Consider the following 18,762-nt stretch of genomic DNA (forward strand, 5'->3'; position numbering starts at 1 on the left):
CAAAATTCATCCTTCCACCGCCACTCACTTACACCGTTCCTGGCCGTTCACAGGAGACATTTAAAACCGAACACCGGTTAGAATTTATCTAAAAACTGGACTGGACTTACGCTGAAACGAAGCACGCTTACTTTGCCATTGGTTAGCATAAAACATAAACACAAATTATAAAGCATTTATTTTATTAAAATTAGTTTAAAACAGAACACAATCCGTTACCTGGAATTGAATTCACAATTACATTACTTCGATTTCGTTATAACCCGCGTGTGAAAACCTGAATTGACATTTACGTGAAACGCACCAAACTTACTTTCACAAACACAACTTCCGTTTGGATCTTTCCTTTCCTTCTTTTTTTTTCTTTCTTTCTTTCTTTCTTTCTTACCTTACGTTGTCTTTTTCGCTTTTTGGGTGATGGTGGTGGGGGTACTTCCCTATGTTTCTCTTTCTTTCCATAAACATAAACACAAACTAAACGCTATACGTTATCTTGAATTGTATAACCAAAACGAAACGAAACGGAACCAAACGAAACAACCTGATATTCCAGGTTTTACTTACACTCTATCACTCTACGACTCTTACTTGTGTATCCAACTCTATTTGTGCCACGTTCCTTTACTTTTTCACCGTACCACTTACCAGACGACATTCAGGTAAATAGAGTTTTATATGCGGCGATATTCACGTACATGTAGTTCCCTTTTTGTTCTTTTTTCTTGGGGGCGGTTTACGTTACTACACGTTAGCCATGGATCGGGCGATCGCTGTCAGACGATAATACGACTTCTTTTTTTTATTTTTTACTTTTATATTATGCTATCTTTCCACTAATTTCGGAATTCATACTCAGGGGACGGGTGACTTATTACATCAGTGGTTATTTATTTATTACTTTTTATGCAATTTCTTACTTTTTTTTCCCTTGGTGGAAGTTTAGTTAAACCATTGATACAAAGCCTATCTGAATGTCAGCAGACGACATTCGAATGGGAAGAAACATGAAATACACATACATTTTTCAGCGTACAATTCTTGGGGTTATTCAATGTTCTTGCATTTTTATTCTTTCCGGTTTGCAGTAGAACCTATCTTTCTCCACTTCTTATTTCGTTCTTTATTTACTTCCTTTTTTTTGGGGGGGGTGAACATCTACCAATGATTTTAACACACATTTTCCATTGCGTCATGTACGAAATTTTACGTTGTTGTTTTTTCCGAACGCCAATATGTTTTGTACTAACTAGGTGTTTTTTTTTACAATGTCTTAGCACTTCACTAGCAGTGTCAGAAATTTCGTGAAAATAGTGAATAATTCCACCCCATCTTTCCAAGCTTATAACTCCTCGAAAAAAAAAACAAAAAAAACAAAAACAATGTGTTTTTTTTTTAAAAAGGTTTTAAACTTCGGACTTTACAGGTAAATTTCTAAAAAAGCGATTTTTTGGGGGTTTTAAATTTGAATATATTATTTATTGACCTTTTCTCTTCAATTTGTGATATATAAAACTCCCCGACATAAATTAATTATTTACTTTTTAATAGACATTTCAAAATGGGTGACACTTGGGGGGCCGTGAATTAAAAAAAAAACGTTTGTCTAAAATATTATATTCGGTTTATTGAATAAAATTTCACATTGACCCTGAAAATATCGTAAAAATACAGTCAATAGAAAAATTTTGATAGATTTTTAAAGTTTAAAAATTGAAAAATATTGAGTTCGAAACATTCATTACTGTTTAAAAAGAAAAAATTCTATTACTTTTAAAACAACTGTAATAGTTTATTTTGGAAGTATAATCCATAAAGAAAATAAATAACCCACTTTTAACAGAGAAATTACGAGATTTTTATATTGTATTCGCAGTTTCGTGTTAGGGGTGTCAAAAATTCCTACAAAAATTCTGATACTGCTAGCACTTCACTTTACTAATTAACTCGGAAATAGACCCAGAAAACTTTATTTTTCACGTGTACAAATACTCTTTTCCCCTTTGGCACATTAAGTTTACTCCTTACTCTTTCGAATACAATAGAAAACTCATAGGAAACCTACAAAAAATTTAGGATAAATCGGCTTGCACAACTAAGTCCCTCATTTTTGCCCGCCCAGTTTGGCACAGTTTACATATTTGGGTCCTTCTGTTTGCCGGGGGGGGGGCGATTATAACTTTCCCAAAACCGGGGTATTGGAAACATCCACAGCAATGTTTTTTTTTTCACAAAAATTGACCACTACAAGAACTATGATTATTTCCACTTTTTGTCCGCAATAAATAACAAATAAATATACATCATTACCCGTTTATTTCGTTTGCAAAATACAGTCCGATGTTTGCATTTACATAAACTTTACTTCCCTCATATATTATCTACATCGATTCATAATGTGGTAGACTCATACATTTCGTTCATTAATGGAAACGTTGAATTTATTTCTTTCGTAGGTAGAAGAGGGGGGGCAATAAAAACATAAACTTAATTCTGTCAGTTTTTTCTTTTTCAGTTGAAAAGGCAATCAAACATCAAAAGTCAAAAATCAAGACCATAGAGCTCATTAGTTGAGTATATAACAATTTTTCACTTTTTACACATTACAATCTTTTATAAAATATGCCACCAAAAAAGACTTCCCTTAGTCGTAATACAACAGCAGTTGCAACCAGAAAAAGAAGTCGACAATGGGAACATTATGAACAGTCTCAGGAAGACACTTCTGGTACTTCCTTGAACGAAAATGCAAATCAGGACTATGGGTCACATCAAGTTACTTTTGACCCAGACTTATATGAGGCGGACCAGTCACAACCTACGGATATAAACACATATGTGGAACTTAGGGTTGCGCAAAACAGACAGGCTATATTAGAAGCAATGCAGAGACACACATTACGCACAACTGCTCCTAAATCATCTTTCTGGTTGCACGAAGGACGTACATATGAGGCTACACGTACTTATCAATTACGCTCAGATGTTCAAATTGGCACATTGAGTAATGGGACACCTTGCAGACAATGCAAAGCAAAGAAATGGAATCGGGAATCACCAGGTATCTGTTGTTCTGGTGGAAAAGTTATTCTTCCAGATTTAGGTATACCTCCTGAACCATTACGCTCACTTATTGATAACAATTCAATTAACTCAACACATTTCTTGAACAACATCCGGAGTTACAATAACTGCTTCAGTATGACAAGCTTCGGTGCTGAACAAATACGTGAAGGAGCCTACATGCCCACATTTAAAGTTTGTGGGCAGATTTCTCATAGACTTGGTTCTTTGCTTCCCATTGATACTGGAAATTCACAGTATCTTCAAATATATTTCATGGATGATGATCAGCAAGAAGCTACGACAAGATGTAATTATGCTCCCAAAACAAAGTTTGACATTGTTCTTGTTTGCAAAATATGCTTCACCGAGAAAATAACTTTATCAAAAACTTCAAGATGGCTATGGAGCATGCTCCATGTGATGATTTCAAAGTAGTTATACATGCTGATAAAACTCCAAGACAAGAACATAAACGTTGTTTCAATGTTCCAGATGCACTTGAGGTTGCTGTTGTAATAGTCGGTCAAGAATTTCATCAGCGAGATATCATCTTGCATCGCAGAAACCATCAACTACAGCGTATTGCTGTAACACATTGGGCATATGATGCTTTACAGTACCCAATCATTCATTGGACAGGTCAAGAAGGTTATAATTTCTTTGTATGGCAGACAAATCCTCAAAATAAAGAGTTAGTAATAGGAAAAAAATATCAGCTAATGCTTTCTACGCATTCCGAATTATGGTCCGTGACGACAGTTTTAATATTCTGATTAAATGTAGGAACCTATTCCAACAATACATAGTTGACATGTATGCTAAAATAGAGTATGAGAGGCTTATCTACATTAAAACCCATCAGAGGGAGCTAAGAGTTGCTGATTACATTCACTTAAGAGATTCTGTAAATATTGACGGCAACATTGAAAATGTGGGCCGTTTGACCATACTACCAGCAACATTTACTGGGGGACCACGATATATGCATGAACGCACACAAGATGCATTGGTCTATGTGAGAAAACATGGAACTGCTGATTTATTTATAACTTTTACCTGCAATCCCAAATGGCCAGAGATTGTGAATGAACTCCTTCCATATCAACAACCACATGATCGGCATGACCTCATAGCAAGAGTTTTTCATCTAAAGCTACGTGTCCTTATGGATTTACTTACAAAAGGAAACATTTTCGGAGTGGTTGTAGCATATATGTACACTGTTGAGTGGCAGAAAAGAGGATTGCCACATGCTCATTGTCTGGTTTGGCTTCAGCAAAAATTGAGATCCTCTGACATAGACTCTGTTATCAGTGCAGAAATTCCTGATGCTGTAACAGATCCAGTTTTACATGATATCATTAGACACAACATGATTCATGGACCATGTGGAACATTAAACAGCTCTGCACCATGTCTCAAAGAAGGAAAATGCTCTAAGAGATATCCAAAGAAATTTTTAAATGAAACTCGGTCAGATCAAAATGGTTACCCATTATATCGACGATTGCCTACTGATGCTGGAGGCTTTGAAACAACAGTTACCCTCCCTGGGAATGCAACGTTTCATGTAGACAACCGATGGGTTGTACCATACAATAAACCCCTTTGTAAGATTTTTAATGCACATATCAATGTCGAATATTGTAATAGTGTAAAATCAATTAAGTACATTTGTAAATATGTAAATAAAGGCAGTGATCAAGCTGTCTTCACATTGGAAAATAATGCTCATGATGAAGTTAAGAGATATGAAACCGGCCGTTATATTTCCACTAATGAAGCCATTTGGAGAATACTTAACATCCACATACATGCGCATCATCCCACAGTTATTCACCTCGCAGTGCATCTAGAAAATGGACAGCGGGTTTACTTCACTGAAAATAACGCAGCTGATAGAGTTGCACATCCACCTCCAACTACTTTAACAGCGTTTTTCAATTTGTGTAAAACAGACGCTTTCGCACGTACACTTCTGTATGCTGAAATTCCTGCTTATTATACATGGGACACTCATAATAAAATATTCAAGCGACGCTTACAGGGTAGGTCAGTTCAAGGCTACCCGTGTGTTAAAAAAACTGAAGTTTTGGGCAGGGTATACACCGTGCATCCAAATCATTTTGAATGCTTCTGTTTGAGACTGCTTCTACATCATGTTAGAGGTCCACAGAACTTTAATGATCTAAAAAATATTAATGGTCAAATTATGAATACATTCAGAGATGCATGTGCTGCACATGGACTGCTTGATGATGATAACCACTGGGATGCTACATTACAGGAAGCATCTACATCTGCCTTGGCACATAATTTGAGACATTTGTTTGCTATCATGTTAACTACCTGTGCAGTATCTTATCCAACACGACTTTGGCATACACACAAAGAAGCATTAAGTGAAGATTTCCTTAGGGAACGCAATCAACATCCTGGGGCTGGTATAACTTTTACAGACAAAATCTTCAATACTGCTCTGGTTCATATTGAATATATTACATATAAGATGAATGGTAAAACACTGACAGATTTGGGTCTTACCTCACCTGATAGATCTAATACACATCCTATTGTTACTGCTTGGACACGTGAAATTAGCTATCAACCACATGAGCAAGCATCAATTGTTCAGGACGGTATTGCAAAACTAAATAGTGAGCAAATTCATGTTTTTCGAACTGTAGTTAATACTGTTGAAGATCAGCAAGGTGGCCTTATATTCCTTGATGCACCAGGAGGAACATGAAAGACATTTGTTACCAAGTTAATTCTTGCAAAAGTAAGGTCAGAAGGAAAAATAGCTGTAGCTGTGGCATCATCAGGTATTGCAGCAACCCTTCTTCCTGGTGGTAGAACAGCTCACTCCACATTCAAATTGCCATTATCATTAATAAAAGATTCTATTCCAATTTGCCATATAGAACGAGGATCAGATTCAGCTAAAATTTTACAGAATTGTTCCTTGATCATATGGGATGAATGTACAATGGCACATAAAAAAGCATTTGAAGCTCTAGATAAAACATTGCGTGATCTCAAGTCACGTGATGTTGTCATGGGTGGCATCACACTTTTATTATCTGGTGACTTCCGACAAACGCTTCCTATTGTTCCACGTGGAAGTCCTGCTGATGAGCTCGATGCTTGCATTAAATTGTCATATTTGTGGAAGTACATCAAGACTGTAACCTTATCTACAAACATGCGTGTCCATCTTAATAGTGACCCATTGGCTGATAAATTTGCTTCCATACTTCTACAAATTGGAGATGGCAAAATTCCAACAGACAAACATGGTAAAATTGTAATTACTTCAAGTATTGGATCAATTGTTTCATCACTCGCAGAACTTTGTAACAAAGTTTACCCAAATATAGCTGCAAATTATACTAATCCTCAATGGCTAACAGAAAGAGCAATTTTAGCTCCAAAAATGATATGGTACACATCATCAATGACCAACTGCTTGATGAAATTCCAGGTGAGGAACAAATTTACACTTCTCTAGATTCTACTGTAGATAATGACCATGCTGTACAGTACCCTACAGAATTTTTAAATTCCTTGCAATTACCTGGTATGCCACCACACAAATTAAAACTGAAATCTGGATGTCCAATTGTGTTACTCAGAAACCTTGATGCTCCACGACTATGCAATGGAACAAGATTATGTGTAACACGAATGCAACCTCATGTGATAGAAGCAGTCATATTGACTGATGTAGCTACAGGCGAATTGACATTTCTTCCTAGAATACCAATTATTCCATCAGATTCAACAATTCCATTTAAAAGGCTCCAGTTCCCAATAAAACTATGTTTTGCCATGACAATAAATAAGTCGTAAGGACAAACCTTGGCAGTGGTTGGTCTGAACTTAGCTTCTTCTGTCTTTAGTCACGGACAGTTTTATGTAGAATGTTCACGGGTAGGTTCCCCACACAATCTATATATATTAGCACCAGAGGGTAGAACATCAAACATTGTGTATCCAAGAGCTTTATACAAATAGGAAAGCCAATTCTCCCTTCTATTATTTATAGTTATTTTTTGCTGTGAATTATCAGCATGGCAGTCTCATAAGTATTGTCCACACTCCACCCATATTCCTGTCAGGTCAATGTTTTAAAACTCTGATAGGAAATTCTTATGGGAAGTTTCTAATCTTTTTCATTATAGAATGTGTACCTTTTTCTATTAAAATTTAATTTAATACAACCGTTCACTTCTTTCATGTTAAGTTACTTAAAATCACTAAACTCAGTTGCAGTGCTCCGTGGCATAGTGGTTAGCATGCCGGACAATTCACATTATATTTTCACATTCGCGCTGACCTACCGTAGTCTTTTTTTTTTTTTCATAAACACCTAAAATGGATTTTCTTGGTGGCCGAGTTGTTAACATTGCATGTTTTTTTTTTCACACTTAATTTTCCAACTTCGCCCCAATACTCCGGGTTTGATCCTTCCTACTTACCTAACATCACTTTTTATTTATTAAACAATCCCCACCCCGGAAACAAACACCCGGGCAACGATTTTTTTTTATTCTTTTGTTTTGATTTACTCAAAACCGCACACACCTCGAAACATCCGAGCAACGCCGGGTACCCCTGCTAGTTATCTATATATTAATACGATAGCGTGCGCATTCTTTTGTGTGCATAATTATGTCATAATTCTTGTCAAAATAATTTTATCAAGAATTTTCAAATGTGTTGAGGCTCAAGTTATATATATATATATATATATATATATATATATATATATATAGTCATCCAGATACAGTACTGTTTCGCAACTCATCGGTGCGACTAGACAGGCAACTACCTCAAGCCAGGGATGAAACCCGACCGTCTGTACGACAGTCAAGCCTCCTAACCATTACGCTATTGGCGACTGCTGAACGAGTAGTGAGTTTAACGATGTTTTGACATCGTTTCGGTTTCGATTTAAGCTAATGTACCCAAGTCATATGTAAATTTTAATTTTTTAAATAGCAACTTTATAACATACGAAATCTGCAAGAATTAAAATATCCTAAGCATACTTTACGACCGGGCTTAACCGGACGTCTGTGCTAGCTTAGATAAATACTTTTGAAGTTTTAACAAAAAAGCTACAATAATATCAGAGCGTCTCCATTTACACTGAACATATACAGAATGCCAACATCAATGTATTACATATGAAATAGTTCTTGTGGAATTTCCACAGGCCCCTCTAGTTATTATTATTATTATTATTATTATTATTATTATTATTATTATTATTATTATTATTATTTATTAAATTATATTTATATTTTATATTTTTATTTAAATATTTATTAAATATGATTTACGTGCACAAAAGTAATCCAGGGACACATGTTCTGCGTAACTGCCCAGTGGGCAGCGTGGTATTTTTTTTTATACCAATAAGGATTGTGCTTGTAAAAAAATGTTTAATAAATATTTAAATGAATAAAAATTAGAATATTTAATAAATTATAGATATCATTCAAACACGGTAATGTTTAAATATATGGTTAAATATATTTAGTCATTTAGAACTGATTTAAAGCTCTACCGATCACTCATTTTTCGACCAAATTACAAACAATTATTACAGTTTATAGGTTACCTCAGCTATATTGTGAAAAAAATTCAATATTCGTTCAGAAAACGAAAGTTATGATGAATCGTAAAATCGTAAAAATATATAAGGAGATGAGCGACGCTTTTTTTGACTGGTTTCCATAGCAACCACGTTGCTTCAGCGACTACTGATGCTACGAATTCACTGCTGTCGCAAAAAGAATTGATTATATAATGTTAAACTGAATTTTAAGAAAACATTCTTAATGCTGCAATATTTTAAGTTATAAATTTATTATAATTTTTACTAGAATATCTTGTCTTTTTCAGTTTTAACAACTAGTCCTTTACTTTTTCATGTTTAAATCTTAACCATATTACTTTTCATATATATATATATATATATATATATATATATATATATATATGCTACTTATATATATGCTACTTATATATATATATATATATATAAGTAGCATATATATATATAAGTAGCATATATATATATATATATATATATATATGCTACTTATATATATATATGCTACTTATATATATATATATATATATGCTACTTATATATATATATATATATATATATATATATATATATATTAAACAGACATTGCGCCGAGTTGTTTGCGGGCGTCCCTTCTGTGGTCGAGTGGGAGAACTGCCAACTGTCAACACGACGGTTCTAGGTTCAATCCTTGGCTTGGGAGAGATGCTAGTCTAGCGGCACTGATGAGTTGTGATACAACGAAACAGGACTTGTATGTCGATGACTACAAATAAATATATATATATATATATATATATATATATATATATAAGTAACATTTCGTGTGGGACCGAGTCTCTTTCCTTATAGGTTCCCAAACGACTGACTCTATCTTTTTCAAACTTCATACAAAGTTTATTTATATACCTGGCAGTGTTCTTAGATATGTCTTTTACCGAAATTAATCCAATAAGTATCGAAAATCGAAAAGATCCAATCTTATAAAAAGTCTTTCTCTTTTTTAGATAAAAAACATTTTTACAGGAGAATATTTTCCGTTACACCGGCCAAGGGAAATAATAGCAGCAAATCATTTCACTGTAACCCCCCCCCCCAGATTTTTAGTCATCAGGAAATCTAGATTGCTGGTAGGGTATTCGACTACAGATCAAATGACCCCTCTTCTCAAACCCGGGCGTACCTTACCATTTTATTTTTATTTTTTTTCTTATTGATGTGTTCAATCTATGTATATATCTATAAAAGGGAACGTGTCTGTGTGTCTGTGTGTGTACATTTTCCTACGCAATAACTCTGTCAATTTTTAGTCTACAGGCTGGAAATTTGATATACGGGGAACTGAGATTTGGGAAAATCGATTTGATCGGTTTTCAGTCCAAAATTTCGCTGTTAAGAGGTAAAAGTTCAACGATTTGACCTTTGAGAACTCTATCAAACTCCTCCGACAATTTTGGGTCTACACACGTGAAATTTCAGATATAGGTTCATGGACATGGATCTAACTTACTAACTTCATTTAAGCCCAAAACTATAAATTTTAAGGGGTCATAATAGGGTCAAAGTTAAAAAATGACCCTTTTTTTGTTTTTGCTCAGCATACACCTCCATACACACTCGAGCAACACCGGGCTGAAATGCTAGTATATCTATAAAAGTGAACGTGTTTGTATATCTGTCTGTCTGTGTATATGTGTGTCTGTCTGTGTGTCTGCATTTCCCTACGCAATAACTCTGTCAATTTTTAGTCTATAGACTCGAAATTTGATATACAGGGTACTGAGATTTGGAAAAATCTTTATGATTGGTTTTCAGCCAGAAATTTGGCGATTAAGGGGTTAAAATTTAATGATTTGACCTTTGAGAACTCTACCAAACTCCTCCGACAATTTTGGGTCTAAATACTTGAAATTTTATATATAGGTTCCGTGGACATGGATCCAACTTAATAATTTGATTTGAGCCCAACACAATAAATTTTAAGGGGTCATAATAAGGGTCAAATTTAAAAAAATTGACCTTTTTTTTTTTGCTCACCATACACCTCCAAATACCCGGGCAACGCCGGACACGCATGCTAGTATATCTATAAAAGTGAACGTGTCTGTGTGTCTGTGTATCTGCGTACATTTTCCTTCGCAATAACTCTGTCAATTTTCAGTCTACAGACTCGAAATTTGAGATACAGGGTACTGAGATTTGAAAAAAATCTTCCGGATCGGTTTTTGGCCCGAAATTTGGCTGTTAAGGGGTTAAAATTCAACGATTTGACCTTTGAAAACTCTACCAAACTCCTCCGACAATTTTGGGTCTAAACACTTGAAAGTTTAGATGTAGGTTACTGCGACATGGATCTAACTTAATAAGTTGATTTGAGCCCAAAGCATTAAATGTTAAAGGTTTTTAATAGTGGGCAAGGACACGCAAGGTTTAAAGGTTTTTAATAGTGGGCAAGGACACGCGGAGTGATTAATATACCCGGAGACTACCTACACAGGATACGAGATCGAGAGGCAAAGCGCCCCACCATGAAAACACAGTCGGTGAAGACAATCAACAGGCCAACTTGTGACGGGACAATGTACGATCGAAAGAACACCTGTCATATCGGGTGGAGTCCGACGAGGTTAAGGACACCCGGTGTGATTGGTGCAGTAATCGGTCTACGTTATTATCTACAGTTCTTGACATTATCTGTTTCGTAGTGCAAAATTAATCACTTAATTTTTATATCAATAAGTTAATCTATTATGGTCATTACTACTCATCAGAAAAAAATAGCAACAATCAATCCACCAAATGGAATTAAAATGTGATTTGACATGGTGAGTATCCGAAAATTTGGAAGAGAAGCTGCAGTTACCTTTATATTTTACCATTACGCCATCTTGGATTTTTTCAGCTTTACCCGGTCGTAAAATACGCATAAAACTTATATTTAATTCATCGTATTTCGTATTTGTTATTATAGAGCATATTCTTTATGGATTATATATTGTATTTAACATATAGTAGTGATTTCAAAAGTTAGAGTACTATCAGCTAGAACTTAATCAAATACATTTAGCGCTTCAGCCTTAGATGTTATTTAGCGCACCATAGTCGTCAGCGTTTGAGCTATCTCAAGGTTATTCAAGATATTCAAGGTTAAAAATTAACCGACTACAACCTCTGACTTATTTTTATTTTGCGCGCGCACAAAAATTACAGCTAAAATTTTTCGCACCATGCAACTATATACTGGCTAAAATCAAACTCTGACAGGTAAAAATCAAACTCTCACAGGTAAAAATTTCTTTTTTTTTATATCAAGTTTCATTCGGCAAAAATTTTTGTAAGGATTTTCCACACACAAAAAATCATTATATATATATATATATATATATATATATATATATATATATATATATATATGATTGTTGAGCTGGATTAAATCCGACGATATGAAATAAAATGGAGGTGGAAGGACCTGGATACTTAACGTTTCGCCTGATTCATGCGGGCTTCTTCAAGAGGGATGGTCATGACCATCCCTCTTGAAGAAGCCCGCATGAATCAGGCGAAACGTTGAGTATGCAGGTCCTTCCACCTCCATTTTATTTCATATATATATATATATATATATATATATATATATATATATATATATATATATATATATATATATACCCAACTAAATATATGGTTGATTTCATACGGAAAACGTTTTATACGAGCTGTTTACCCAAAAAACTGACTGCATCTTGTCTCTCTCTCTCTCTCTCTCTATCTCTCTCTCTCTCTCTATCTCTCTCTCTCTCTCTCTCTCTCTCTCTCTCTCTGCCGACCTTGCAAGCGCCATTGTCGTTGATGATTGCCAATGTCTGAGCCCAATTCTGACTTCATGACAAAATTATATCTCTCTTCCTTTCGGTCCTTCTTTCTTGTTTTCTTTTTCTTTTTCTTTCAACTTACTAAAAATCTCTCGATCATCAATCAACTTTCTTTCTTGCTCTCTTTTTTCTTTATAATTATTTCCTCTCCCCTTTCCTTTTTAAAATTTTTAAAGTTTAATTTCTATTTCTATCTTTTCTCTAATATTTCCCCTTTTTCTCCTCCCCTCTCTATCCATTACTCCTTTGGTTTTTAATATCCATGTTCTTTTTTTGTTTTTGTTTTTTTACACGGTGGTCACTACTTATCAAGGCCAGGAAGCCACTCAGGGATAAGGGTTATTGCAAGTACATTACGTTAGTGTAGAGATTTGATGAAGTGTTTACTTAAGGGGGCGGTTCATTAGGAATTTGTTAACGTTGGACTTGAACACATCCAAGTTGTAGTCAGGTGGGAAGCAGGCATACGGAACAGAGGTTCACAGGCGTTCAGTTCTAAGAAAGAAGCTTTGTTCATGGAATCCACGTTTTGATTTAGGCACAGATAAAAAGTGGGGGAACATTTTCACGGTGGATTCAGCTAGACGGGTTCACAGTGGATTCAGCTAGACGAGATGTGTAATTAAAAAAAGAAAACATTATGTTTCCTTAAATTTATTTTAAAATAAATAATCGGGAGATATAAACGGACAATTTTTATCCCGTCTGTTTAAACAACATGTAATGAATTAAGTTAATACCGGTGACGGTGAAATAATAATAATTAAAAAAAAAAACATATTTAGCTCTACTAGCGTATTGAGCAGTTTTCCCTTGTTCGTTATCAAATATACCTCTTACCATATATATATATATATATATATATATATATATATATATATATATATATAACTGTTTGCTCATATATATATATATATAGTCTTTGAAGTTTTTAACATTTGAAACCATACAAAAAATTACTTTTTATCATTCGTTTAAAAAAAAAAAAACCCATCTAGTCAGTAAGTCATTTAATCACCTGCAATCACTGCATCAACTCTCTCGAATTTACTATAATACCAATTTTTTTATTTTTCAAGGGATCATCAGTTGTTTACCATGAAACACTGTTTCGGGGATTTATATATATATATATATATATATATATATATATATATATATATATATACATGTGTATATATTATACACACATACATATATACATATGTGCATATATGCATATGTATGTACAAATATATATAAATACATGCGTGTTTGTTAGAGCCTTTTTTTACTAAATGCTATGCATTATATGTATAATGTAAATAAAACTAAGCGTAATAGTTAACTGCAACTAATCATTCAAAAAGTAAACCATACAATGTATAATGAATTGATGCACGTTCATTTTATAAAAAATATGCAAATAATTTACTCCTCGTTACGTGGTTTTCATGCCTATGATTAAGAGTTCACTTTAATTATGTTTAAATAGAAATGACGATGAAACTCAACATTATATATATATATAAAAGTTTGACTCATGTCCATTTAACCTACATCTAAAATTTCAGGTCTTTAGACCCCAAAATGGCGGAAGAGTTTAATAAAGTCTGCAAGCGATTACTCTTCAAGTTCTCCCCTCTTGGCAGCAACATTTTCGCCCCAAAACTGATAAAAACGCTTGCTGCATATCTGAATACCTTTGATGTTAAACTTTAAATGTACAGAACAAAAATTGGCTGAATAGTTTGCTGGAGAATGTAAAATCTTCTAAACTTTTACCCCTTGGCATCTAAAATTTTTGTCAAAGACCAATTAAAAAGCTTTCCATATATCTGAATACACTTAATGTAAAATTTCAAATTTTTAGACCAAAAATTGTCTGAGTAATTTGGTAGAGACCGAAGAAATCTATATATTTTTTAAAAACTTTTACCCCGATTTTGACCCAATAAACATTTATTGCTTTGGGCTCAAATCAAATTAAAAAGCTTTATCCATGTCCAAGTAACCTACATCTAAAATGTCAAGTGTTTAGACCCATATTGGCGGAGGAGTTCGGTAGAGTTTTTAAATATCAAATCTTTAAACTTTACCCCTTAGCAGCCAAAAGTCTGGCCGAAACTCAATTAAAAAGATTTTCCCAACTCTCAATATCTTTTGTGTAAAATCTCGAGTCTGTAGACTGAGTTGTTTGGTAGGGAAATATACACACACAGAAACACACATGGACACACAGACAGACACACACACATACAATTAAGCTTTTATAGATATATAAATATATAAACTTGCTAGTCTGCTAGTACTACCAGGTGACCCTATCTTGTTTGGGATTGAATGATTATCAATGAATGTTTCACACTCTCATATTTTATTGTCATCTAAATCGATTGATTTTTTTTCAATCAAATCGATTGATTGCCTACTCTAGTAAGGGATCGATCATAGTGCACCAGAAGAAGCTTACATGCCTCTCGCAGTGACATAGTTAACAATATTCTAGTCTACATTGCACTGTAGAGAACTTACTGTCGATTTTATAAAATTATTTTTCTATATAATGGTTGAGTTAAAGATAAAAATGCAAATGTCAACTATTATGTTTCAATTGTACTCTAAACAGAAACATTCATTTCGAACGTACCCTTGTTATGTCTGAACCTACTTTCGATTTTTTTATGTCGAGCCTTTCGGCTTGTGCGGTAATAAAGTTTCTCAGATGCATTTGTGATATTAGGCTGTGTAAGGTATTTGACTTTGGCAAAAATCGCTTCTTTCTTCTTTCTTTGGTTTATTCCTTTTTATTCGAATTTCACCCCACTTTGAAGTAAGGGGCTACAATAGGGGATAAAAGTTTCAGAGATATTATAGAAGGGAGATGAGTAGCAAGATGTCTGGTCACATTACACTTGAATTTCTACATGTCAGTACAGTTGGGAAAGCAGAATCCCGAAAGGCAGTTCCAAAGTCTAGCAGTCTGGGGGGGGACACTATTTGAGTAGAAGTCTTTCTTACACCCAGGGATCCCTATAGTGTAGGGGTGGGATTTTGCTGCTTGTCGGGTTTGTCGAGTGTATTTACATCGAGGGGGTACAAGTGCTTGTAGTTCATCAGAAAATACACCATTAAAGTATTTGTAAATTTCGATTATCCATTCTCGATACTCATCGAAAACATTCCGATATAAAACCTCTCTAAGAACACTACCAGACACATAAAGTACATTCATGTAAAATTTCATAAAAAATGGTGCAGCCGTTTTCGAGTGCATAGCAAAGAAATTCGCACACACAAAGACACATACACAGACAGAGTTATTTTCATATAAAAGTAGAAGTTAATAGAAAAATATCCTATTGTATAAAAGAAATATTTTCTCTGTGTGTGTTTGTTTGTGTGTTTGTTGGTTACCTGAAGTTACCTGAAGGCTGGCCTATTTTAATGAAATTTCACACAAAGGTACTTTTTGCATTTGGCAGTGTTCTTGCATAGGTTTTGTATCGGCATGTCTTTGGTCATAATCGATAATCGAATTAATCCGATAAGAAAAGAACAAGCGATTTTGATTTAAATTTAACACCTTACACAGCCTAACATCACAAGTGCATTTGAAAAGTTTTATTGCCAAGCTCGATGTATAAATTTAACAGTAGGTTCATTGATATGCCACAGCGCGTTTCGAATGAATATTTTTTGTTTAAAACAAAATTGCAACATGTACTTGACGTTTGTATTTTAAACTTAAATTCAAGCCATTATCACTGCGCAATCAGTAAGGGCAGACATACAAAATCAACAGTAGGTTCTTTGATATAACAGAGACGCCTTTGAAATTAATGTTTCTGTTTAGAACAAAATTGATGTCTGATACGTAACTTTTGTATTTTAAACTTTAATTAATTATATGATTTAATTCAAGCCATCTTCTATATATATAAAAGCGAAAATGTGTGTATGTATGTATGTATGTATGTATGTATGTGTGTGTGTCCGCTAAACACTTTCGACAGACGGAACAAAAAAATTAACAAACTTGGAATCATATTGAAGCTCCATCCTTCGCTCGAAATATAGCGAAAAATTTGCCAAAAACGTTGATTTTTTTCACTCTGAAATCAACAATTTTCTACAGGGGGGGGTTAACAAAAACCGTCCTCTCATGATCAGTTCTACGCATGCGTCAGATGACATCATGACCTGATTTAGTTTAAAAAGTTGAAGAACTGACACGATTTCATGTACGTCCTGTTAGCTCAGTTGGATAGAGCGTTGGTTCATTATCTAAACGTTTTGTGAGATTTTCTTTTTTCGATTTTAATATTGAAGCAGGGTTATTTAAGCCATTTTTCACGTAACGTTCGTTTTTCTGGGGTTTTTTTTACTTCGCTTACTCTTAGGTTTTCATTAACACCCCCACCCCGACCGACCACACACACCCCAAAACACCCGAGCAACCCCGGGTACCCACCGATTTTTAAAATTTAAATTTTTAAACAGGCTTATTTAAGCCATTTTTCACGTGTTTTTTTTTGGGGGGGGGGTATTTTTCAGATTTTTTAAAGAGCTTTAACGTTCGTTTTTCTGTTTTCTTTTTTGTTTTTGTTTTTCCGATTTTTACATTTACCATCGTCTGTTTGCCTTACGTTAGATTTTTTCTGTTTTTTTTTCGATTTTTTAATTTTTATATAATTTTTTAAATATTTACTTCGCTTATTCTTATGTTTGGATTACCCCCCCCCCCACCGCACGGGTCCCCTCCGCTTTATTTTTCAGATTTTTTAAAGAGTTTTAACGTTCGTTTTTCTGTTTTCCTTTTTTGTTTTTTTTACTTCGCTTATTCTTCTGTTTTGATTAACCCCCCACCACCACCACCGCCCGAGCACACACACCTCCAAACACTCGAGCAACGCCGGGAACCCCCGCACTCCGCCAGTTATATATAAAAAATAATTTTATAAAATCAACAGTAGGTTCTTTACATTGCAATGTAGACTACATACCTCCTCCGAAATGACTAAGTTACTCCGGATAGTTATGTTAAGATCCTTCTCATGAACCGCGACGGGTCCACAACTCGAGCAGGTAATTAATCGATCTAATTGAAAAAATGCGCAGGACAACAAAAATATAGGACTGTGAAATATTCGTCGATCACCATTAAATCCCAGACAACATCGGGTCACCCTTCTAGTACACACACACACACGCAGACACACAGACACACAGACACACACACACATACACACACACACACACACACATATATATATATATATATATATATATATATACTAGCAAAAGTACTCGTCGTTGACTGGGTTCAAAAACAGCCTACAGAAAATGGACTCTGATTTATGAAAGTATGATAGGTTATGGAAAGGAACGGTTGTAAATTTGGGTGGGCTTAGAACTAAACCAAAGCAAAATATGATGAAAGTAAAAATAAAATAGATAGATTTTATTATACCATATTTCTTCAAACTGAAACATAATTATCAAAGTATACTTACACAGATAGATATGAAAAGTCTTTATTAAAGTGTGTGTCTATTTCCATTCTATGGAGGCCAGGCGCGAACGCAGACCCCACAATTTTATTATACCATCCCTATTTAAGTTAAAACATACTTATCAAAGTATTCTTATGTACATCTATATCAAAAACACTTGTAAACTTTTTTTTTTATTATTTTTTAAATTTTTTGATTCCATACTTTGTGGACCAGGCGCGAACGAAGACCCCACAATTTTAATGAACCACCGTTCTGTCAGATCAAACATACCCATTCCTGTGTCTCGATACGTCTTCTATCATTATATGTAATCAGTTTTTTTAAAATAGTCAACCATACAGGAGCCTATTCGTAACTAGACACACACACATACACACACATACACACACATACACCACATACATTCAGCTTTATATTATAGATATATATGTTAGTATTGGGACGATTAATCGGAATCTGGAATCAGAAAAATCGGAACCGTTTAAAGTATCGGAATCGGTATCAGTATTGGAATCGGAAAAATGTGTGCATATTTTCGGATGCCAAAACGATTATTTAATCATCGTTTATTATTTGATTCCGTTTGAAGCAAAACATTTCATCGCTTTTAGTCATTATAAAATAGTAACCATTTATTGATTTTTAAACTATCAGTAATGCTAAAATCTATTTTTCACTCCCTTCAAAAATGTATTTTTTAAGTTTGAGGAAATATGTGCACATTTAA

At 34.3% G+C, this 18,762-nt stretch overlaps 1 protein-coding gene across 1 annotated transcript in view; it reads left to right on the plus strand.

The window, feature by feature from the left end:
* Positions 1–360: 360 nt before the first annotated feature.
* LOC145260236 (uncharacterized) overlaps positions 361–18,762 on the plus strand; it is a 32,087-nt gene continuing 13,685 nt past the window's right edge. The window contains exons 1-2 of the mRNA XM_080118064.1: positions 361–659; positions 2,513–3,255. Coding sequence (XP_079974190.1) covers positions 2,620–3,255 — 636 coding nt within the window. The 5' untranslated portion in view covers positions 361–659; positions 2,513–2,619. The remainder of the gene's footprint in view (positions 660–2,512; positions 3,256–18,762) is intronic.

This window comes from Euprymna scolopes, chromosome 36, assembly GCF_053919585.1.
Source record: "Euprymna scolopes isolate OS-2025 chromosome 36, ASM5391958v1, whole genome shotgun sequence".
NCBI lineage: Eukaryota > Metazoa > Mollusca > Cephalopoda > Sepiida > Sepiolidae > Euprymna > Euprymna scolopes.